The sequence below is a fragment of the Fundulus heteroclitus genome, chromosome 7 (genome assembly GCF_011125445.2).
Source record: "Fundulus heteroclitus isolate FHET01 chromosome 7, MU-UCD_Fhet_4.1, whole genome shotgun sequence".
NCBI lineage: Eukaryota > Metazoa > Chordata > Actinopteri > Cyprinodontiformes > Fundulidae > Fundulus > Fundulus heteroclitus.
This window is the reverse complement of record NC_046367.1, coordinates 34,488,205-34,512,973: the sequence shown is the minus strand read 5'-3', so window position 1 is coordinate 34,512,973 and position 24,769 is coordinate 34,488,205. Positions and strand designations below refer to the sequence as shown.

The following is a 24,769-nucleotide window of genomic DNA, read 5'->3' as shown; positions in this document are numbered from 1 at the left end:
AGCAAAATAGTCTGAATCGTACTAGACAAAACAAAATTACAGATATCTTTAATTAGGTTTTTGACTAGTCAAAATCTTACTAGAAATATTTTGAATAAGAGGTTTGACTAGGCAAAATAACATTGCAGATATCTGTAATTAATATCCAGCCTCGAGATTAAATGTTAATCATATTGCCCTTTCTCAAAAGCAGACAGCTGATTCCTCGTCCTGAAATCTGCCTTCACTGCCTCGGCAGCTCGGGCTTCGGGCATTGCTCAGTAAGTGCTTTGAGCTAGCGGTTCAAACTGATAAGGCTCTCATCCACTGGGCTCCACAAAGCCTCCCTCAACCTCTGGTGACGAGGGGGGGTGAAAATCCTCCACCTCAAAAGACCTCAAAAGACTTGAATTGTGGTGTGACTACCAGTATAACTCTGCTCGTTCTCCATGATTCAATATGGCAACTCAAGCTAGCTGCTACTTTCCCCCAATCTTGAACACAAGCCCCCGTGTATCCCTGCCCACTTTGATCATTTGTCCGGGAGTGGGACTATGCTTTTACATTGGGGTGAGTTACACTAAGTATACATAAGGACCTTTCAAATAGATAAATAGAAACATGCCAAGAACCCAATTTAAATCTTAAATCAAAGTCCACATAACATTTTATGAGGGTATCCTACCATCACATTCCTCTCCCCAATGATCAACAAGTGAAACGTTCTGTTGTGGTTTAGGTTATTTTCAGTTAGTCAACTTTTCTGTTTTAGGATTTATTTCTGTGTTGTGTTGTTTTTGATGTGTTCATTAGTCTTGGTCTTACTTTCTTTATTAGTCTGTATGTTCCCTCTATTGCTTTCACCTGTTTTGGTTAATTGGTCCCGCCCTTCTCACCTGTTCCATTTTCCTATTTAAGCCTGCCTTGGTTGTTTGTTTGTTGCTGGAACGTCTTGTGTGTATCCCTCGCGCCAGTCTGCGGTACGCCCTCTCCAGCCTCTGATTATTTTTGTATCCATCCTGCCTGTCTGTCAGTCCGTGCCTGTCCTGTTTTTTGAGTCTGCCTTTTGCCACCTGGATTTTGTTATTAAACCCCTTTTTTAAGTTCCAGCTCAGTGTCCGTCTTACTTTTGGGTACTCTCATCACAAATCGTTACAACAAGGTTGCATGTACCACAGATTAACAGATTATTGTGACAACTAATGTGAACAACATCTGTGCTTTTATCTGATTTACTCATAAACAATTTTGGGTTTTTTTCACAGTTTCCTTGTTTTTTTTCTCCGTACTTGCAATTTCACCCACGAAAAAAAAAGATCAGCTGACCCATTTTTAATGCACATTAACATTCATGATGTGCTTTGCTTTGACCATTTATGGTTGAATCTAGGCATGTAGAGGGCAGAACGTGAGGCAGAACCTGGTACGCAAAGCGTTCAGGTACAATTGCGATCTATAAAGGAAAGTTGCATGCTGGTGTGTATGTCTTTTTTTTTTTTTTTTGCCGCGCACCGTTTTCTTTTCTAGGACATACGTACACTTAGTATGGATTCCATGTAATGTTTTCTAAATGAGACTCCTGGTCTGTGATCATTAGATCTGATTTAAATTAGAAAATGAACATATTGAGCAGGTTTTGTTTTGTTCTGAATTCCCATTTAAAATTTGAAAAACATGTTAAAATGGTAAGTTGGTCAAGGCACTTCTTGCTGTATTTCTTGCAAAGAAGAAATTGTGAATTCTATAACTACGCATGCTTCATCCAGCACTGCTATGTTTATGTTGGGTCGGCTGTGGGCTCGGTAGCCATTGCTTTCGTCACAGTGGTATGTCCCGCCTTAAACGATAATACTGAAACGGGATTGGCCTATAACTTTTTTAGTTTGGTCACAAACATTTGAAGTGGGCGAAATACAAGATGAATTCACGTGTGTTTGTGAGCCGATTAATACAGCGAAAATTCAGCTTGCAGGTAGGGTTGGCCGAAAATAGGTTCCATGCATTCTTTGATTCTCTCCCATCTAAGTTGTTGTGGGTCCTCCTGATCTCAAGCAAAGTCAACTACAATCTAAGGATGATATACAATAAAAAAGTATGGTTTTGCTGGACGTTTTCTTTCCTGTTAAAGGGGAGTTTTCCTCTCCACTGTCGCTTCATGCATGCTCAGTATGAGGGATTGCTGCAAAGTCAATGAGGATGGAGATGTCTGTCCCTGTGGCTCTACGCTCTTTCATGAGGAGTGAACGCTGCTTGTCAAGACTTGATGCAATCTGCTGGGTTTCCTTAGAGAGGAAACGTTTTGGACCAATCTGTCTGGATGATTTGATTGAATTTGACTTTGTAAAGCGCCTTGAGATGGCGTGTTGTGAATTGGCGCTTTATACATAAAATTGAATAGAACCTTTAAAATTTTGAACAGATATGTTATATTTCATCATTGCCATGTTTTAAAAAAAATAAATATAATATAACTTTCTTAAATTTGTAACGTATTACTAATTTTTCAATGTTTGAAAGGTCGGGATCATCAGCTCCTCAGTGACCTTGTGGTTACACTCAGATCTGTAAGGTTAGTTCCTTGTAACATCCAGAATTCATTTTAAGGTACATTTTTGTAAGGCCTCCTTTGGTCAAATAGCTTTTGTCTAAGAACATGAAACTGATTCCATATGAACAAATTTTCAGATTAAGACTGAAGTAGTTTCTCAAAGAAGACCAATCTTGTAGTCAGAAATAACAGCCACCCCATGATGGTTGAACAGCAATCCTTTTATTTCATTGTGGTCTGTTTTAATTTAATTTTACAATTCGTGTTATGTATGATATATATTATAGATTTTATCCTGCCACACTGTTTTACTGTCGTATAAAGTGTTTTATGTTGATAAAGGCCCTTCAGGGGACATGCATTGCTAATTATCGAAGGCTATAAATGTCATTTTGTTCAATATGTTTGTACTTAATGATTGTCCCAATGGAAATAAACAATAAAGAAACAAAGAAAGGCAAACTATTGACTGCTCTCCACAATGCCCTTTATGGTATATTGATAATCTAAAAAAACATTGCTGAAGGCACAAGAAGTCTTAAAAAAATGCAGGTGCATCTGAAATTATCATATTGTTTGTTGTCTTTTTATGATGGCAAATAGGATTATTAGTAACAGTCTATTCAAATAAGGTTTGTTTAACTTTTTTTTTCTTTCTAGTTTTGTTAGAGAAAAGAGAAGCGATGCCAAAAAAGCTGTGGTTATTTGTGTGGGTAAGGTTCACAGTAAGACAAAATATTTCTGCTTAACACTTATCACTTTCTCCATTAAACTGTGAAAGTTTGATAAATTATTACAGAAAGTCAATTATGTACAAAATGCAACAAGAATACAGCAACATACAATGTCACGAGTAATCTTAACACGGTTTAGCAAGAGCTGAATAATCTGTGCTTCCAGTCTCTTTATTTTTTTAATGTTCTGCTTGAATTTGGTTGACAACATCTAAATATGTAAATTCTGATGAAACAAAAGTTCCCCTGTCAACCTCAGAGACCCCAAGTCACACAAAAAGAAACAGATTGAGAAAAACTCTGGAAATTTAGTGACATATCCGATTCTATTGTGAAACTACTTTATATAAAAGTGTTTTTTCATGTTTCACATCCACAATCCCTCCGGGATGTAGTAGTGGGAGCTTGGAGGAATCCCTGACCTTACAAAAATACTTCAATTTAAACCATTCCATAATCTTTGTGACAACTCAAACCTTCAAATTTACTTATTTTTCTGAAGACCAAGTGTACCTCTTTTTTTCCCTCTCTATAGTGTCCATCATCCTTTTCTGTGCAGTTCTCGAGAGAGGGACCTTCAGTGTGTTGAATCTGAATTGTGCAGTCAGAGTGGCAATTAGCAGCTGCTTTCTCCAAGGTCTACTAAATTTATATGTCAAGCACAACAGCTAAAAGCATCTTCTTGCAAACTTGACCTTCATCAAAAGAGGCTATGAAGGTATGTCAGCAAAACTCGTCACGATCTCCAGGTGAGTCTAAGTTCTTTCCATCTGTCTCCTGCTATTAATTTGTTTAGCTAAAGTCTTTCTTTTTGACAGTAGCTAATGTGAAACATTGAGACATGGCTGATGAGACGTTGCTCATCATTCTCCATCAATCATTTCCAGTCATCTTTCTGTCAGAGGCGATTATGACGCATCAAATAAATAAAAGCAACATATTTAGTCGATATGGAAATAGGCTCAAAATGTGTGCATCGTTGCATATTTAATGAAGTATAAGACTATAAATATTAAGCTTAATTTCAGGTCAACCTAAGGCAAAATTTTCTAAAATAATTCAGGATATAAAAAACAACAGAGGAAAAACATCCTTCATTTAGAGACTGCATTGTTTATTTCATTAGTGTGATGGTGTAGGACTGCTTTGCTTCTTCATTACCTTGGGGACTCACTACAATTGATAGAAGCATGAATTGTGCTCTCTACTTGACAATCCTGAAGGATATTGTCTGATCAGTTCATTTGGGTTATTTGTTATTACAGTGATCAAAAGCGCAAGCTCAGGTTCACCAATGAGTGGCTCAAAAACACAGAAATTAATATTTTCAAGTGGCCTAGTCAAAGTCTAGACTTAAACCCAATTGAGATCCAGTGACGTGACTTTAAACAGGGCTATTATGAGAGAAAGCCTTCCAATGTGGTTGAGTTAATACAATTCTAAAAAGATTTGGGACCGATATTCCTCCACAGCCATAACCTACTATCTGATGGCAGTTGTTGTTGCCAGGTTTGGCAAAAAAAGTAAGAGGTCTAGGAAAAAAAATTATTCCACCTGACTAGGTTGGTTTAAATAGCTTTTCATTCCTCTTAACAATGAAATCATCATTTAAAAACTGCATTTAAAAGTTGTTTGATGATCTCAATAACTTTGTGTCAAAATAGGAAAAATCCAAGACACAAGAAACACCTAACTTACTCAACACTTTGTTGAAACACTTTATTAACCACACAGATCACATTATTTTAGGTCAATCTTAACGATTTCCTGCAGAAAGTTCAATTAGGACAAAATATCTGTGACATCAAGACAAACTGAAAGACGAGACTGCATTAACCTGGTTGGTATTGATAATTTAGTAAGGTAGGAAACAATCACAATGCTTATTTAGCCCATGTAACACTGTGTAATAATGTACATTAATTTCCCTTGTTTACCACTGAAGCTCTGTACAACAAGAGTAAAACTACGTTCCCTACAACTAAAAACCCAGGATGTGACATCCAATATTTAATACCTGAATGAATTAATCTGATAAGTCAAATAAATGAAAGGGAAAAAAAGCAGTACAGATGAATCTTTCCTTATTCACGAACACAAAATCCACCCCATATAATTTCATGAGCCTTTTTCCACCAACTTTCAGAAGCTTCCATCCTTACTCAGCCCGTCAAAACTCATTAGGCTCTAAGGCTGGCTAATGTATTTGGACTTTCATCTGGATTCGTGACAAACATACACACGATCCATTGTGACAGAGTAATAAAACATGGACAAAAAAGGCTCCAATTAGGCCCATAATCAATGGAGATGAGCAATTAATGCCTGGTAGGAAGCAGGGATTCTGACTTTTAATCAGGCCAGTGTTTTCTGCGCCCATAAAGCTGACAGTGGTCCATAATGAATAATGCATGCTCCGTTAATGATAATGTTCCTATCACCCACCTTGATGATACGGCTGAGCACAGCGGATCACATTACACTTGGTGGTTCACTCGTCACAATAAAACTGATGGTAAGGTCTCTCTACATCACAGCAATGCTGGCACTACTGTAACCTTGATGAATTTTAGAGCTCCTCCTTCCTTTTAATTTTAAGTTATTTTAAGGTTGTGGTAGCATGGTTTCTTTTAAAAAAGAAATGGCTTGGTCTGTAAAGGCTAGGCAGTTTTAAAATAAACTCTGCACACCCATACTCTTAGAATTATCTGGATAAATACAGCACAAAACCGTTAAAGGCATAGCTTGACATTTCAAACATAAGGTTACTCATTATCTCACCTACCTCTGGGTAAAAATGGAGAATGTGCTACTTGACATTAGGTAGTTTTACTGAGGTTGATCCGTGTTGATCTTGTCTAATAATTAATGATGCTCATATTCTCACCTTTATGGTGCTTGTGAAAGTATTAACACCCCTTGAACTTTTTTTATTATCTTGTCCCATTAGAATTACAAGCCTCGATGGCTTCACTAGCATTTTATTTCAATAGACCAAGAAAAAATAGAGCATAATTGAGAAGTGGAAGGACAATATACAACACATGTTTTACAAAAGATAATGTGGAAGGTTTGGTTTACCTTTATGCCCCCTAAATAAAACCCAGTTCAACTAAATGCCACCCAAGTAGTGAATCTAGTCCTCCTGTAAATTATTAAATTTCAGTTTAAATGAATCCAGTGGTTCTGCAAAGGTTTGTTAGAGAACATTAAGGAATAAACTGCATCATGAAGATCCAGAAACAGAACAGACATGTCCTGGATAAGGTCGTTTAAAAGATATAATGCTAAATATTCCAAGCAAAACACTGTTCATTGTCACAAATGCAACCCACTAAGTCATGATCATACTCTTAAACTGACAGGCTGGTAGCCATGGTAACACTGAAGTATCTACTCCTTAGGTGAGAGAATCTGTTGACAGAACGACTAGTAGACGTGCACTCCTCAATTATGACCTTTAAGGAAGAGTGGCCATTAGAAAGCCAAAAGAAGTCCTGTCCGCAATTTGCCAGAAGCCACACAAGGGACACAGCTAACAGGTAGAGGAAGAGCTTCTAGTCAGATGAGATCCACATTGAACTTCTTTAAAAAAAAAAAAAAAAACATTTATACATACAGACAGACAGACAGACAGACAGATAGAGGAAAACTAGCATTGCACAACACCCTAAACTCGCCACCCCAACAGCGGGGAGAATAGAGCTAGTCGAGTTTAAAGGAAAGCTATATGCAACCAAATTTTGCGTAATCTTAGAAGAGAACTGGTTATAAGCTGCAAAAAGCTTGAGAATGTGTGTCAGGACAAAGATTTGCGGATCACATAAGCTCTCCAACTAATGTGCCAGAGCCTAAACCTTTGAGCAAAGCTAAATAAAAAGACATCCCAATAAAACACACCCAAGTTGTTGATTGTAATGTGACAGAGTAAACATCAGTTCAAGGGTTACAAACACTTTTGCTAGGCACAGTAGATGCATCACTTTGTAAAAGTTCCAATCCTATTGTGCTTGGTTATATACTAATCTTTAAAATTTTACTGAAAGCAAAAAGTGTTAGTCAAAAGGGGGGGAAAAAAAAAACATTTGAAATTGGGGGCTAGCAGGTTCCTTATGGGTCCTGAGCATTACCTTCAGTGTTGACACAGGTCACATTCTGCACTGCAGTTCCGGGACCACAGGAGCTATTGGTGGGAATGCATTTTTCTTTTTGTTGGATTCGCCACAGGTAGCAGGCAGGATCCTCACAGGGGATGAACTCCATCAGATGAGGGCAAGTCCCCAGAGTATTACTGGACTCCCACAACACCTCTCTCTTCCTTTGTCTGAAACCTGATGGAAGGCAGACGGGGAAGAAAGGTGCAGAAAATGTGAGAGAAATGACAGACTCTTGTGTGCACAGGATTAAGGATGTTGACTTTCATTGAGATCGAGCGTAACCGCTTTCAAACAAAAGCGTACCAAGATAGCTAATAATAATTTTGCATTATTAAGTTTTATATAAAATAGATTATCTGTTTTAGTCTATGCTAAATATGAAGCAGAAATCATAGCTGTTATGCTTCTCATAAAAAATCTAAAGTGAATACAAAATAGGCGTTTCAAAGAGGAGAGGGGAGAGAAGCACGTTTGCTTTCCAGGTATTTTTGCACCAAAACAAAAACACTGACGATCTGTATTCAGATCACTCTGGGTTCAACAATTCTTTGGAAGTGATAAAACTAAAAGGGGGTACCAGTCTGCAACTGTTAACTTCAACACCTTTCTTCTGGAACCAAGTTAGCAGAGCATGAGCGATTGTGTGAAAGGCCAAAGCGGTACGTCTATTTATCATGCTGTAAACTCAGAAGTAGGAGCTCGTTGATCATCAAACTGTAAAATAGAAAAGCGTTTTGGAAAAGAGCCAGAAAAGTCATCCAAAACGGGCAAAGGACAGACAGAGAGAATTCAAGATCTCCATCACTTCAGTAGAGGACGTCATGGAGTGCAGGATTGTGTGCTGTTTGCCCCGGGAATACCCTGTCAGTGTCAAGGTAACTGCTCAGACACAACTGTTTTTATTCCCCGAAATGAAAAAAAAAGAGTGATGTTGACGTTCCATGAAATGTTGATTCTTCAGTAAAGAGACAGTGTTCGCTCAAAGACAGCAGAAGCAGTATTTCCAAGGCAAGAGGGAGGAAGTTGTTAAAAAATAATAACACAACAGAGGTGAAGGTGTGACAAAAGCGAAGAAGGGTCAAGATGGAGTGATTGTGTATTTTTACCAATGACCTCCTGTCTTTGCTGTTGCACTCTTTGTTTGTTGCTGCCAGTATTTTTGTAAACCAAGTTGTGATGGTCCTTTCAAACAGTACAGCAGATGTTTTTTAATAAATCTGTTGCACATACAGTAAGTAACAGCCGATGAGTTAATAGAATTTATTCAATTTAAAACAATGCAATAATGTCTGTTTACCTTTGCTTTACTGAATGTTTTCATATTTTCACAGTTTATTATTAGGGCTGTATGATATTAAGGAAGAAGTTTAACATGGTTAATTTTGGTGGATGTTGTGATAACAATATGAGGTACTTTTTCAGGTTGCATTAATAAGGAAATCATATCCCCATGGTTTCACTTTTTATAAATGAATAGAGTGCTCTCTCATTCTAGCACACTTATCAGTTTGCAGTGCTATGGTATGCACATTATTTGGTTGATCTGACGAGTCTATAATTTGTCTCACTATCTTAGGGTTTGTATCCTTTATAAGAACATTGATAGCGAGAGAGAGATACAGTATTGGCTGCTGCAGCTCAGTGCCTGTGTCATTTTACCTTCCTTTGACTGAAATATCTTACAAGGAAAGTAATTGACCAGCCATTTCAAAACAGATATTAAACAAGCTAATGTTTTCATAGCACTAGAGAAAACCACTGTGCAGGAAAACATACATTGTCAGTAAGAGGAAGGAATGTGTTCACTGAAGAATGGAGCGCCATATGTGTCATGGCAAAAATAACCATGAGCATTTTGGGCAACTGAAAACCGCACGTTGGAGCAGCATACAAAGGCTGACCTGCAGAAACTCTAGTTAGGACAGAAGTGTATGCTCTCCAGAGACGCAGATAGGACTTCCTGAATGTCACTGGTGAGGGAGACGTGCTTCACAATCATAAATCTTGTAATACTGATGAAACATATCATCAGTGTGTGGTGTTATTATTTGCATATTGATATGAAAGTAAAAGAAGTTAAATACAAATTCACATCACACTTTTTTATATTTTTATCTATGAAAAAAAATACATGTTGCCGTTTCTTATAAGCTCATAATTATGACCTACTTTTTTATTGTAGGAAAACCCTATCAAATATATTAAAGTTTGAGGCTCAAAAGGTATGAATAATTTTGTTGTCTGCTATATACAAAAACATTATTAAGTTTCCAAATTTTGAGACAGTCTTGTTGATGCCCAGATCACTTTTTCTCTTTTTGTAGTTCACATAGTTGCCACTGACGACTATTTGTGTGATAACTTGTCACCGATGTCACCATCTCATCAACAAATTAGTTCAGCAATAGTTTTTTTCTTCCCTGTGATTCTTAGCTCTGCCACCTTTCTTATGTTGTAGGGCCCATAAAACCAAAGAGAAAAAGATCTGTTAAATATGAATGAGAAAAAAATTGATTGTTGGTGCTTGAAGAATGGCAGCAGATCATAGAGACGGGCCGAACAATAAAATGCCATAAAAATTATTGAATGACACAAACGTTTTGACTTAGTCATTATCTTTATGCCACTTACCTAGTCATCCACATCACCTTAGTGTCCTGTATTGTCATTCATATCCCTCACTCTATAATATTGATTTTCCTAAAGATGGATTGCTCATAAAATATTCATTTTTTCCATGAAAAGGTCTTTATTGATTGGACATGTTCACATTTATAGTCTGAATTGACTTATAAGCTTTTCCAATTCTCTGATGACAATGTTCTTGCAGGTAGAAAGCTGACAGATGAAATTGCTATTTCTAAACCCTAGTCTCTCCTTTAGTGACACTTGGAGCAGCAGACATGAGTATATCTTTTCGAGACATACTCATTTTATTTAGCTCTGACACTGGCCACCGGTAGAAGGGCCCCGCATTCTTTAACTCCAAATGTAGCACTATTTAACCCTTGGTATCCTACTCTGCAAATTACAGACATCTGTCTACCATCTGCTGGAGTAAAGCATGGGTCTAGTAGCCTGATCTGGGCGAAGCTGCCTCTCAAACACCAAAGACACTCTGGATCGATGGCAGAATTGCTCAGAGCACTTACTGCTACACGGATCAAAGCCACAAGAAACGATTTGGCTGGGATATTAATAATTAATAGCTTTCTCGGCCATACCCAGTTTATTTCAGTAGAACAATGGCCGAAACAGTGATATTGTTTTTTACACACCCTCGTTAAAAAAAAAAAAAAAAAAAAAAAAAAAAAACACCTTCCCTCCGGCTGTCTAATTTCCACTAACCTCCCGTGTTCAATTGATTTCCCAGTACAGCTGTGGATATGATAGGCCAAGATAACATGAAAACATGTGAGGTTACAGCAAGGCAATCTAAATTTGTGATTTTCCCATGAGCAAAGCTGTTTGGCTCCTACACTCAGAAAGAGGGATATAACGGGACATTCAGTTAGAGACGAATCAGTTTACTCTAAAACATAAAGGCAGTCCAATCGGAGCAAGGAATTCTCTGAAGCTCCAGGGCTACAAGCAAATGGATCATAACAATACTCAACTACTCAATATCTGCTGAGTGTATCGCAGGCAAAACTGCTCACTGTGAATGACTCTGTGTTGCTTTCTACTCTCCCTGCCTTGTGCTCAGAGTCTTTATGAATGCCATTAAAAGACAGCTTGCCACAGGAGAGCCCCCAACAAAACAGCAGACGCCTCTTTGTTTTTCACTCCTCGAAATATATTAATGGTGCTGTCGGCGAGAGAACCCGGCTCATCCGATAGAGATCCGGTGTTTTGAGAGTGCCACCGCTGACCCGAACAATCCGCACCGCTGTTGCTCCCCAGGGCGCTTTCATGGACATTTACTCACTGCAGGGACGAGGTCATGATGCCCTTTTAACACAGCCCTAACACACTAACGGCTCAAACATGCCTCATTCCACACTTTTGCCTTCCAGAGAGGTCAGAAACAACATGATTTCACCTGTGTACAAATAAAGGTAGACTGAGTGTTCTCTTCCTTTTTCGTCGCTTCAGTGGTTGATATAAAAGGGCCGTGCGAAAATATGCATGCTCCCTGGTTTTTCCATTCACTTTACCGCAGGGATTTTTTTTGGTACAACAAAAAAATGTCACTCAAGAACATCCTGTGTTTAGCTCCATCTATCTTCCCATCAACTCTGACCATCTTCCATGTCTCTAAGGAAGAAAGTTTTTTGGGTCCAAACAAGACCATCTTCTTCCACATATTTGCAGCAGCCCCTACAGGTTATCTTAGGGGGACAACCATGTCTCACATCTTTCCATTTTTTGATGATGGACTGAGCAAAGCTCAAGGATATATTCAAAGCTTCAGGAATTGTTTTAGAACCAAACCTTGCTTTAAATTCTGCCAGGATTTCAACCCTGAGTGTCTTCCTTCTTTGTTTCTCAGGTGTCCGCTTTGGTCTCCATGATGCTGCTTGTTCACTGATGTTCACAAATCTCTGAGCCTTTCACATAACAGTGCACACACAACACTGGGATTAACACACCCAAAGGTGGAATACATTTAACAGCTAGGAGATTGAATTTGAGAATTTGTTGCAATTAAATTGATTTAGCAGTGTCATATAAAAGCAGACATAAAAGAAATATGCACCTTAAACGTTTTTGATTTTTATTGTAAAAACACAATCAAGCCATATTATAACGCTTTACAACTATGAGCAACTTTGTGTTGGTCTATCACATAGAATTCCAATTAAATATATTGAAATATGTGTTTGCAACATGGGAAAATGTGAAATGATTAAGTGGCATGAATGTGCTTGCAAAACGCTGCACATTGTGACATCTTCCAACACATTTTCTACTCCCTGAGAAATTTGTTTCGAAATTTGACCGAGAAAGTTATGTACCATTCCCTGATACAATTGCTCCGACTGACTGAAATTCTATCTCATAACCTATGTCAGAGAAAATATTCCTCTATCAGACGGGTTCAGCACTGCCAAACCAATTGAAAAAAATCACGCATGAGTAGCAGCCTTCAGGGTAGTACAGTCCCATGTTGATCATACTGGAAGTGCTTAGGCAACAGTTTTTATTGATTTTATACAGACGTGCAAAGTTAATTTTAGTTGACTGAGGGTTTGGGATTTTCACCTCATGTCCATCTGTTCAAATAACAATTAGATTTTTAGGGAATGTAGCAGATGTTAACCAGCTATGAAAAAAAGTGTCTTTTGGGACGCTTTGCCAAATTATTTTTATCTGCCTGTTGGTCAACATGGGAAAGAATTAACGAGCTCCAAATTTTGCCTTGGATGTACAGCTGTGGACAGCGTTTTCATTTTTTTTAAATTTCCCTTTGCATTAGCATGATCTCAAACTGAAAAAAGAGAAAAAAGCTGCTTTCTAACTTCCACATTCTCTCAGTAGGGATCTCTAACAGCGAATTTACAACTGAAGCAGTTTCTTTTTATTTGTACTCTCCCTATTCAAGTTGATCAGACTTTTAGTTACATCTAATTTGTAACCCACGGCTATCTATATGATTGAACTTTAATTAGACCTCCTGCCCACTGTTAAATATGGTGGAGGATATATGATGCTGAAGGCCAGTTTCTTTCACTTCATCAAGCAACAATGACTCAGACATTGATTTGATAAATGGTTGGGCTAGTTACTCCTTAACCATAAAAATCATCTGAGTGCTTGCTCTTACATAATCCAACATTTTCCTACATTTTATGGTTGTATTTAATTTATTTTCCATGTCTGTAATTAATCATAATTAGCAGTAAAAGGGGCCTGTGGTCATAGATCAAGCACTTGCATTTTCAGATATCATCTCTAGGAAATTGTCAGAATTTGCAACAGTCATGAAACATCTTAAATTAGCAACAAAATAATGTTGATAAAACATTTTGCTTTATTTTGATCCATGTCACATTTTCCATAGTATTTTTTTAATAATAGTTTGGTTACTCTGTGTTTTGGTTAACACAATTTAAGCAGTTGGTTCAAAATGATTGCAGTCTTTTATACAGCTGTCCATGTTGATTCTAAGCAGAATGTGTTACATCAACCAAATAAATTAAAGACTTCCTCCCCCTCGTTGTGTTCTGATCTGTTTTGACAACTCTCTTTGACTTGTACATATTATTACTCTTAATTCAAGTGACATGTTTATGTCAAGAAGTATTTTTTTGTTCTGTGTTTTCAGATAAGAAGTTCTTTTTAAACTAAAAAGAACATATCAAATAGGTGTGGTGGTTGCAAAACTAAAGATATCTCTACAAAGAAATGCTGGAAATATCCCAGCACAAGGTTAGAACGCAGCACAGAAGAGCTGAACAGAAAACTGTACAAACAATCAGCGTTAAAAAGTGGTGAAAAAAACTGGTCATTAAATGTTACTGAGGCTGATGGGAAAACAAATTGCAGATGCACTTTTGGAAACAGGGTAGCAGGTGGTGAAAAATAAGCAAGAGACGAGATGGAAAACAACAAGAGTTCCCAAGTGGATGGAGAAGGCTGACAATGGGGGAAACTAAAAGCAAAGTCTAAGATGAAACACGCAGAATTATCAAATAAAAACAAAGAACATGACAAAGTTAGTGTTATTGTGAGGCAAAAACAGTGACTTGGCTTTAATTTCCTTCCTAAATAGATAATTTAAGACAAAACCCAGCTCGCTCCTTAATTATTCCCTGTCATATTTAAAGGGGTCATGACAAGAAAATTTATTTTTCTGAGGTTGTGGGGGTATGATATGATCTGTTGTGCACTGATGAGTCTGTGTTAATGTCAACATTGAATACCAAAGCACCTGCTCAGGGGCAGTCAGCTTTGTCTCTTTGCTCAAAAACGGGTCAGATCAGAAAACAGGTTATCTTTTTATGTAGGTTGTCGTTCTACGTATTCATATTCTCCAATCAGAGCACACCATTAAGCAAATAGCCATCCCCCTCCCCTCCCATCCTCGCACCAGCTGATTCACCTGCCTGTGATTCGCCCTAGCATGTCTGACTACTCCGCTGGAAAGGAGGAAGGCGGAGAACCATGCAGACGGCAGCCCCAGATCCGCCTCCCTGTATCTGCTTGAAAAGGAGCCCAGTTGCCAGGGAGCGCGAATATCTAATTTCCAACCTCAAATTAATTTCACAGCGGTTACTAAAAAGGAGAGCTGATATGTCCAAGTGTGGGGAAAAAAATAATGGAAGTTTCTACTCATTCCTGAAGGACGAGAGCATCACAGAAGAGTGGCTGAAGTGCATTTATGGGGACTTAACTGAAGAGTTTCCTTGAATTCCTTGAAATTCAAGTCAAATTCAAGAAAGCTGTCAAGTTTATTTCATTTCTAAATACTGTCAAATGTAAGGCATGTGTGTTTTTAACTCCGACTGACTGACGAGCTAAATCGTTGCCAACCGCATGATTTTCCTGTTGCGGTGAACCCCCCCACGTTGAACTAGAGCCAGCAGCCAGCAACAAATTGGAGCTCACTGTGTAGCAGACTCATGAAGCGACAGATATCTCGCCGGGCTGTGAGTCTGCTACACAGTAAGCCGCACTGGCTTTGTGTTTCGGTCCCATTGTCTCGAATCTCGCTGCCAGTTTACAGCCTTTGGTCAGCTTGGACTCACATGTCCCACATCCTGCAACGCAAACACCTCCACCTGCCATAATATGGATTTGTGATGGAGTGTTGTCTGGAGATAAGAGAGGTGTGGCTGGAGAGGAGAAGGGTTGTGGATCCGGGTTTGACCAGTTTTCCAAATATGGTTGTGGCCAATTGGAGCGAAGTCAACTTAATAGAGATGCTATCACTACCACAACCAACCCTTTTACTGAGGATGGACATTTGGCCTGACAAAATAACAAGTTGACATTTTTTTTATAAAATTCTGTGGAGAATTTAAATATGTAGCAATATCATCTACATGGAATGGTTTCTACAGTGATGTCATGGCACCTTCTATTTTATGCTTAATCTTTTATCATAGCAGAAGTGAACAAAAATCATCACCATACCAGAAAAGTCCATTCCCCGCGTGTGTATATGTGGCCCGATCTCTTGCTCAGTGACTGCTGGCGATAGGCACCAAAACCTCCTCTATTTGGTTTTGCAGTGCATTTTCATTTCATACACAATGCATTTTACATGGGCCAGGTTACCGATTTCTTTCTACAACATCACCATGACGTTAAAGATTAAGCTCATCTTAACTGATCTGAAAGTAGACCATGTTTGGGTTTATTTAATATCAGACAGAAAATAAGAGGTTAGGTGTCTTATTTTTAAAGATAGAAAGATAGCACACTTCACATATACTGAAAATCTGAAAGGGCTACAGTCAGAAAAGCAATCGATATAATAAAAATAGTAACATTAGAATGCATGTAAATATCTGTTTTACTATTAAGAAAGACTTTAGCTCGCTTCCACACTAGGATAAATGCCTTTTCAAGGGATTCTATGTAAAGCCTGAGCTCAGATTGTTGGACTATTTCATTAAAATAAATATTTTGTGATGTTTCAGTTGATTATACTGACACAAACAACACCCTCATGCGCAGGATGTAAAAACATTAAAGTATCATCATCTTTTAACAAATTAAAAAAAAATTCCCCAAAGCTCTGAAGAGCATGCTTTGTTTTCCATCGTACCTTTCTTCCCTTGAGGTTCTTTGCAGTTTTCATGGAGGCAGGCACTCCAGGGTGACCACTGGGAGAGCAAACACCGATACTGGCAAGGAATAGAGCAGTTCTGAACAGCCAATGGAGGATCATCCCCATCACACAGCCAAGCATTCACAGGCCTGGACACTGAACAAACAAACAGAAAAAGAACACACAGAGAAAAAGGATAAACCGAGCTCAAGTAAACCCATACACATTGAACCGTGTAGCGAGTGTGTGTGTGTGTATGTGTGTGTGCGTGAGTGATAGAAATTGCTGCCAGGTAATATGTTTAGGATTGGACTCCTAACAGACGTGCGGGCCGGGCGATGCCGAGAGCGAGGAAGATCAAGAAGCCTTGCTGCTGTCAGATTGCAAAGTATTGATTTAATTCAGTTCTGACTTGGTAGACAGGATAGCATTTATTGTTAAAGGCTACCACTTCAAACTTTACACGCTGCGGATAGAAGTTTAGCAAAGCTTCTTAGAGAGTAACCAGTGGAAAGGCCAGAGGGGATCGCTCATCTGATGACAGACTCAAGAGAACATTAAATATAGGGCAGTTGGCAGCTGAAGGGACAACTGAGGGGTGTTAAATCAAGACAGTGAAACCGGTTTATGACTAAGCATGGCTGGCATCATCTGAAGATCACAGAAAGCTGAGCCACCTGTGAACATTACTGACACGGGTCTCCCCCACAGAGTGAAAGGGTATTTTTTCGCCTGTCCTCAACAATGAGATTTCAATCTAATGGCCGATGTTGACGCAGCTTTGAACATCATCGAGAGGCAAATTTCCATTTAAATGAGAGCCCATATAAAAATGACTAAATGTCCGCTGAGCATTTTGTCATTTTACCCACAGCAATTTACATGGTGTTTGATCCTCTATGGGAAAATGGGATGCTTGTTCAAACGCAGAGATAAAGTGCAGTGCAGATCTTTCGACTTCGTTCAACAAATTGTTTTTATCTAAATTAAGTGGTAGCTAAATCCCAAAAAGAAGAAACTTTGCATAAGAGTAAATGCACCGCTGCGTTATCGGCTTACTTCAGCCAGGATGTGAAGGCCTTGTTGGAACAAACCTGTCATTTAAGGTGTTCAGATTTTTCCCCTCACATTATTCAAAAGCATAAGTTCACTCAAAACAGTAGGACAAAATATGGATGTCTAAATTAGTATGCTTTCAACTGACAAATTGTTTTAGTCATTATGCAGCAAAGAAAGTGATTTGCAGAAAGAATAAAGAATATTTCCGTTGATAGTCATTAAAAAGGGGCCCACTGCGCTTAATTAAAATGATTAATGGTTAATACTTATTATGCCAAAGCCTGTCTCTTCTTTTTTTTATTAATATTTTTTTGTCTTAATTTATGGTAATGCACACTGCAAGGCAACTTCCTGAATATAAAATATACTTGTGTGGATTTTTTAAATTATATTTATTAATTTATAGGTCTTGTAATTATTCACAAAATTTTCAAATGTGTATTATATCTTCAACTAGTGCAACTGATTAGATATTAACCAGTAAGAGTAGGTTATTCACGTGGTAAGATATAAATATGCAAAATACCACAGTTAAAAATACAATTGTAGCTTTTAAGTGCTTTTTCGGCTAAATTATCGCATCTTATTATTGTTCTTCGTAGAGTAACGCTGGGACAATAACAAACTGATATTATGTGGCTAATTAATTGGGTTTTCTGTCCTATGTAACTAGCCTGCAGTCCGCTGCTTTACGAACATGCCACCTGAAGTTTGACAACTGCAGCTTAAAAACACAGTTTTATTACAAAGGTAGCAGATGGTGTTCTTTCAGCTTCAAATGCATCACCGTATGTGTTTGTCTTGACTGGAGGTATTTCGATACAAGCCCTAACAAATTAACAGGGAGAAAATGCAAACACCATTCAGAAAGGCCGATAATCGCAGACAACCGCTTTTTTTATAAAGACATTTTCCCCACAAATCTTAAGAATAAGAAATTTTCCCCACAAATCTTTAAATGCTGCATTTACAGTATATAAAGACAAGAAGCCAGCATGTCAACCCTGTAGTACTTGAAACAACTGTCACAAAATTCAATATTGTTTGAACGTTTGTTTTGACGTTTTTAAACAAACCAAAATCATTTTTGAAAAATAATCCAAAATAATTTTCAAAGTAATTTTTCTCTTTTTTTGGCATCATAAATTCATTATCCAAAAATCATATATTACTTATATGCTTTTAAAAATACATGGCACACTTCAGCAGGATTTCCCATTGCACATTTGGTAACTCAGTTTTCTGAGGAAAAGACTAACTATATCAATGATAGAGGCCAGTGAAAAAACAGGCACCTGATATTTTTTGAAGGTAAAAAGTTAATGCAGTTGCAAAACAATAAATCCTGAAAAATGCCCTGAACCGTGGCAATAACTTATTTTATCACGAAATGCAAAAAGCTGTAATTCAAGTGCAGCTTTTGTGTGACTGCAGCGCTTCAGATGCATTGCCAGATCTGACACTCTTTAAGACTTAAATTCACTTACTTAAGGGAATCTTGTAAGTGCTGTTATATTCATTAATTCTTTTTTCACTTTTATTATATGACTCTTACTTGGAAAAATATTTTTTTAATAAGTTTTAAGGTTTGGGGAATTATACCATTAGAGGTAAAATGAGCTATTTTATATGCAGAGCAGGGATCCCCTGTTGTTCAAAGCCTTCACTATGGCATATTACATCTCAGAGTGAATCACACAATGAATAAATTGAAGATACTGCACATTTGCATTCGAACATACTTTCCCTACTGTTAGGCGGCCGGCATATTTTCATCTATATAACTAACACGATGCTCTGCTTCTAGAATTTACTTTAATAATGCAGACCTCAGCTTTAGGCTTGCTTAAAATATAGGAACATTATATTTACATTTAATAATACTGATAATTTGTAGCTATTATGTGTCTCAGGGATGCGCTGGTATAAACACGATGGAGCTATCTGCCTCACCTTCCTTCCTGTAATGTGCTGCTGAATCATCGGGGACTTGAACACAGTAGGTCTTCCTGGTCTGGACCCCACCCCCGCACAGCTTACTGATGTTAGCCCGCCGTCGATCCTGCTGGCCCAGTAAGGGTCGGATGTGGCATTCACCCCAGTCAGTGGTCCTCCACGTGTACCTTAGTAGACACACACATATAGAAGTAAAATGTCACATAATATTCATACTCTTTGAAAATGTTTCTATCTGTTCGCACAACAATCACAAACCTCAAGACAGTATTTTTTGGATTTTACTCAATATTCAACCTAATTTGTGACTGGAAGAAAAAGTATACATTGCTTTTGCATGTTTTTTAAAAAAAAATAAATGAAACTCAGAAATGTTGCATGCATTTGTTTTCAGCCTCTTTGAGTCAAAGCTTTGCAGACCAAACTTTCACTGAAATTACTGTTGCAAGTGTTTTAAGAGATGCCTCTTCCAGTTTTGCACATCTGGAGATTGAAATCTTCTGAAATTTGACATTGGCCTGCAGGAAAAAGGACCTCTGCCCCAGTTTCAAGTCTTAGCCAGACTCAAACAGGCTTCACTCCAGGATTGGCCGAAGTTTAGCTCATCAGTTTTCCCCGCAGTTTTGAGCAGCTTCCTGAGCCTATGTAAGAAAAGCACCCTGAAATCCAGATGCTGCCACTTACATGTTTTGCCATTAGAATGGTTTGATCAGGGTAATCTGCCGAGTCGGTTTCTGCCATCCCTGCAAACAAGATTCCTACTGCTAGATAGCAAAAGCATCATGCTTTTATTCTGCAGCAACAGAAAATATTGTTGCATATGTATCAGAAAATTTAATTTTAGCCCTACTTGACCAGACCGGCTTCTTCATCACTTGTTCTCTGTTCCTATGTGGCCTTTGAGAAACTTTAACCAGTTTTCTGTCCCTTTCTCTGAACAATGGCAGTTTAGCTACCACTTTTCCATAAAGTCCAAGTAATATTCCTGTCCTGTAATAGCAGAATCTCACACCTAATCTTTCAGTGTCTGCAGCTCCTCCAGAGATACCATGGATCTCATTGTTGCTTCTTTGATTAATGTTCTACTTGTCTGGACAGTCAGTTTGGGGAGATGGTTACACTGGGTTTTATTTAGGTGCATCAGAGTAAAAGGGGCCTGTGAGAGTTTTTCAGTTTTTATGTGAAAACTATGTATTTTTTTCTGCTACTTCATAATTATGATCTACATGGCGTTTGTATTCAAGTAAAATCCTAATAAAATACCTTAAATCATGAGGTAGGAAGGAGACAAAATGTGAAGAATGTTCCAGCTGTCAAATGGTTGTGTGTTGGAGCAGGACCAAAGTGCAGGCAAAGAGCAGCACTTGTAAAACTGCAAATCTAACTCAGCAATTGAACGAGAGACAGGCAGCCAGTGAAAATAAGGATCTAACTGGAACAAGAGTAACTAGCTAAATCATAAAGAGGAGCATAATAAATGAGGACGGGAAAGAACTGAATTAGATTTATAAACAACACTAAAGGGTGAAAATCAGAGAGATGCACGATCCCTGGGAACCGAAACTAACAATCAGCAAAACCTGTGAACTGTGACACAAGCATTATAGACTTTTTTTTCTCTTCTTTCAATGCACTGGCTAAGTGTCCTATTAAGGATACACAAGACATGACATGACGTTCAAGCCATGCAGGTTCTTCAAAAGTAAGCAAAAAAAATCTAACAAGTAAAAGATTTAAATTAATGTGAAAGAGAAAAACCATTAAGGAGGTTTATTCTCATTTGCAGAATACGAATAAACAAAGTACACACTTATGATGCAACTGCTCTCAAAAAGTCAAAGCAAAAGATAAATTAGTATGTTCATTCTCTGGTGCAGTCTTCTTTCAGTGAGTTAGAGGGAGGGCGTGATGACTATTTTGATTTCAGAACTTCTAGATAAATGTTTGGTTTCAACTACGAAATATGCAACCATGCAGAAAGCAATAATATTTTAGGAGATTACTGGAACAACAGCCGCTAGTAATCTATCAAATGCTTAATTTCCGTAATGAGTTTTCCCCTAATCATGTAAATCCCCTGCTCTCAGGCACTCCATGTAAATGTAAAGGGGGGGGGGGACTAACTGGCAGAGATTGTAATTCTCCACTGAGTACTTTTTCAGCACTTGTTTTATTAGCTAATACCTATCCTAACTTCAGTGCAATCACAGTCCAGCATCTTTTTCCTGTAAGTCAAAACAGCTCATCAGGACAGATCTAATAGCTTTGTTACATTTGTTTTGCTGGTAAGTGATAAATTAAAATTATAAAAAAAACAAAAAAAACTCAGAGTGATTAAACTAAAAACAAATATCATATAATAACTTCCTTTGAATTTTTTGTCATGAAACCCACATTAGGAGTAGCCAAATAAATCACCAGAAGCCTTTTAGATTGACAGAATTTTGGTTTCTGAGGAGACTGAACCTGAAAAAGAAATAATACACGTAATTTATATGAATACCTGGGACATTTTGGAAGTAAATCTCCAATGATGTTGCAGGCTTCCTTTTCCTCAAGAGCAGGACATTGTTTCCCTCCTCCATGTGGGATTTGTGTCATGACCCGTGTTCGCACGCGATACCCAGGAGACAGATCGGTGGATCGGCAGGTCTTTGAGCAGGAACTCCACGATGACCAGTCAGAGGTTTGACAGTCTTTGGGCATCACACATGCCTGGAAGGTCAGGGGGGAGTTGTCCTTGGTACATAGACTGAAGATTGAGAAGACTTAATTACCAAGTCTGACACCTCAAACACAATTTGTTTCATGAGAAAAACAAACAACAACAGAACTACTTTTGTTGTTACATTATATAACACAGATTCATGATAATGATCTCAGAGGCTTCTTCTTTGTTTTGTTTTTATTTATGTGAAGTTGAAAGCTTGGTCAATTGTTCCTAACTGCTCTTAGAAAATTTATTTTCTAAACCTTCTAGGGTTTATGCTATTAGGGAAAACTGAGTAGTTTTGACCAATCAGTGAGTCAGATATTGTGTTAGGTTAAATAAAATCCTAGAAGGAGCCTCATCACAGTTCCAGACTGGCATTTTGAACCATATAAATACCCGGTCCAGCTTCAATGAACATCTTCCACATGATGAATCAAGAAATTTTAGAGAGGTAAAATTATCCTGTACAATATTGTGAATGTCAGCAGGCTGTGTAATTGAGTTTGACACCTGAGAAGTAGTTTATTTATTTAAGAAAGTAACTAAAAGCTAGTGCTAACTTTCACATTTTGATTAAATAATTAGTCCAAAATCAATATAGACAGGCAATAAATTATACAGCACAGACAATGACATTGTCTAAATTCATTGGTAGAAAACCAAACTATGTGAGATATTCTTTTTTTTAGTGAGATCAGTTTTGAGGTAGATTATAAGCAAAAGCAAAAGTCTTTCATTTTAATTTGGTATGTTAGAAAAATGCTCAAAAGTATTGACTGTAAAAATCAGAAATAATAATAAAAAGCATTTCAAATGAAACCAAGATGAAGAGATGAGAAATGAAGAGGGTCACAGTTTTTTTCTGACCATTCTGGGAAATATACTTTCCCCAATTTATATTAGAACTTGTTAAAAGTTGAGACCTACATTTATAAAAGAGCTTCCTCCTTAGATGGATGCCAGAAAATATTCAAGCAACGATCTTTTATGAATGTTCTGCCTCGTAAGAGCTTAGAATAAATGTTAGTTAATTGATTTGCCATAGTCCTTTTATTCAGTTAAAAGGTCACATTCATTACTATACAATATGATATTTTCACCAGTGAACACAGCAACAAGGAATATCTGCATTTAAACAAAAAGTTTCTACTTACAATCTTCAAATAAAGCATTATAAACTTGAACAAACAAAGCAAGTGAATTTGTGTTTGCTTTCTTTGTTTTAACAATTCTCCTAGGCAAAAAATCTTACACCGTTGGAAAGCTAGTTCATTTCCCCTTAATGGTGCCACATTTTTAAGGAAAATTCATCCGTTGGTTGAGCAGCAGAGTGGAGTATTGGGTTGTGACTATTAAAAAACAAAGAAAACTTTCCAAACCCACCATGCCAATGCTAAGCAGCCTAGGATTCTGTTGACTTTTATTAGGTTTAGTTTATTAGATTGTGGAAAAGACAAACTATGCCTCCCAGCATTCTTCGCAGCTCTGACATCACAGACCTTATAGCTTTATAGGTGCAATGAGAGGAAACTTCGTCTCCAGCGCGCCTGGGCCGGCACGTTAGAGAGGAGAAACTCAAGGCACTTGGAGAAACTCAAGATGAGTGAAATCCAAACTTGTGGACAGGTTTCATTCATACTTCCCTGTCTTTTGAGATTTTGCTGTCTGTGTATCTGGCAAATATTTCTCTCTTTTTTTTTACCTTTGAAGAAAAAGCGAAAAAAGCTTAGAGGATCCTGCTGTATGATTACCCGGAAGCCTTCAGTCATTCCTGGCCAAAGAACTTGGATCAGCAGCCTGCCGCCTGAACATAGATTCCCCAAGGATATAGTACTGTGTCCTTTCAGTGGTTTTGTGAACAGTTTAGGGTAGGTGGAGATTTTATTGTCCGATTCAAGTTAACTTTAAAGTTGAACTAAAAGGCGCACTTAAAATCCATACATTTTCTCAAAAGTTAATGGTTCGCCTTATGATCCGGTGTGCCTTGAATATGATTACTGTACTTGTGCTTACTGACTTATTTTATGTAGTACAATGCGCTCAAAAATCTGTTAAAATGTGTAAGTATGACTTTGGTTAGCAGCAAAGCCGCTCCGCTCAAAGGATATTTGGAGCATTACGGTACACTGTGTCACTACCTGATCTGCCCCTGAGCTGTCTACAAGACTGCCTGACTGTAATGTCTAAACTAGAAGTGCATTCATGTAAGGCAGCCTGCGCGCTAGCAAGAATAATCCTAGTAAATTAATTCAACATTGGCCTTATGTTAGAAACAGGGCAGTGTAGTCCAACTATTCTGTCCTCCCAACAGAGACGGATAGCTCTCCCTCTCTCACAGGAGAGAGCTGTGTACATGGAGGGACAGAGAGAATAATTACAAACTTGGGAAGAATATGTAATGCGCCTTATAATTCAGTGCACCTTATGGTCCAAAAAATAAGGTATATAAAGAACAGTTGTTTGTGCTTATTTTGTATAAGGTGATTACAGTCTGACGGCTCATGCTCATATCATAACTGTCTGAAAATGCAGTTACAGCTATGGAGATTTTTAGTCAACATTAATTACTATTTAAGATTATTATTCATAATCAACCAATCCTAATTGTGCAATCCTAATTGCACATAATCGTGTCAGACTATAATAAACTGACAAGACATAGGTCACCTAATGCAATGTTTAACAAACAGGGGTCTCAGTGGTATGCAGCAGAACCATACACAGAAGCCTGGCACCTCCTCCTCTGTGGCTTGGTTACACAAAGCTCCAAGACAGCATCTCATTCTTTAACCAGGATTTATTGAAATGTACTGAATGCGGCACAAACAGGAACCCCAGCTGATTCCACAAGTGGTCATTGAGGTAAAGGTCATTTCTGCAGTCAGGCCATTCTTTCCTTTATAA

The 24,769-nt window shown here is 37.9% G+C and overlaps 1 protein-coding gene across 3 annotated transcripts in view; it reads right to left on the bottom strand.

The window, feature by feature from the left end:
* Positions 1-24,769, bottom strand: part of thsd7ba (thrombospondin, type I, domain containing 7Ba) — a 301,550-nt gene that overhangs the window by 136,905 nt on the left and 139,876 nt on the right. For all 3 annotated transcript variants that reach the window (XM_036139542.1, XM_036139541.1, XM_036139543.1), the window contains exons 5-8: positions 21,656-21,904; positions 19,150-19,319; positions 16,135-16,293; positions 7,392-7,592 (exon numbers count right to left, since the gene is read on the bottom strand). In XM_036139542.1, coding sequence (XP_035995435.1) covers positions 7,392-7,592; positions 16,135-16,293; positions 19,150-19,319; positions 21,656-21,904 — 779 coding nt within the window. The remainder of the gene's footprint in view (positions 1-7,391; positions 7,593-16,134; positions 16,294-19,149; positions 19,320-21,655; positions 21,905-24,769) is intronic.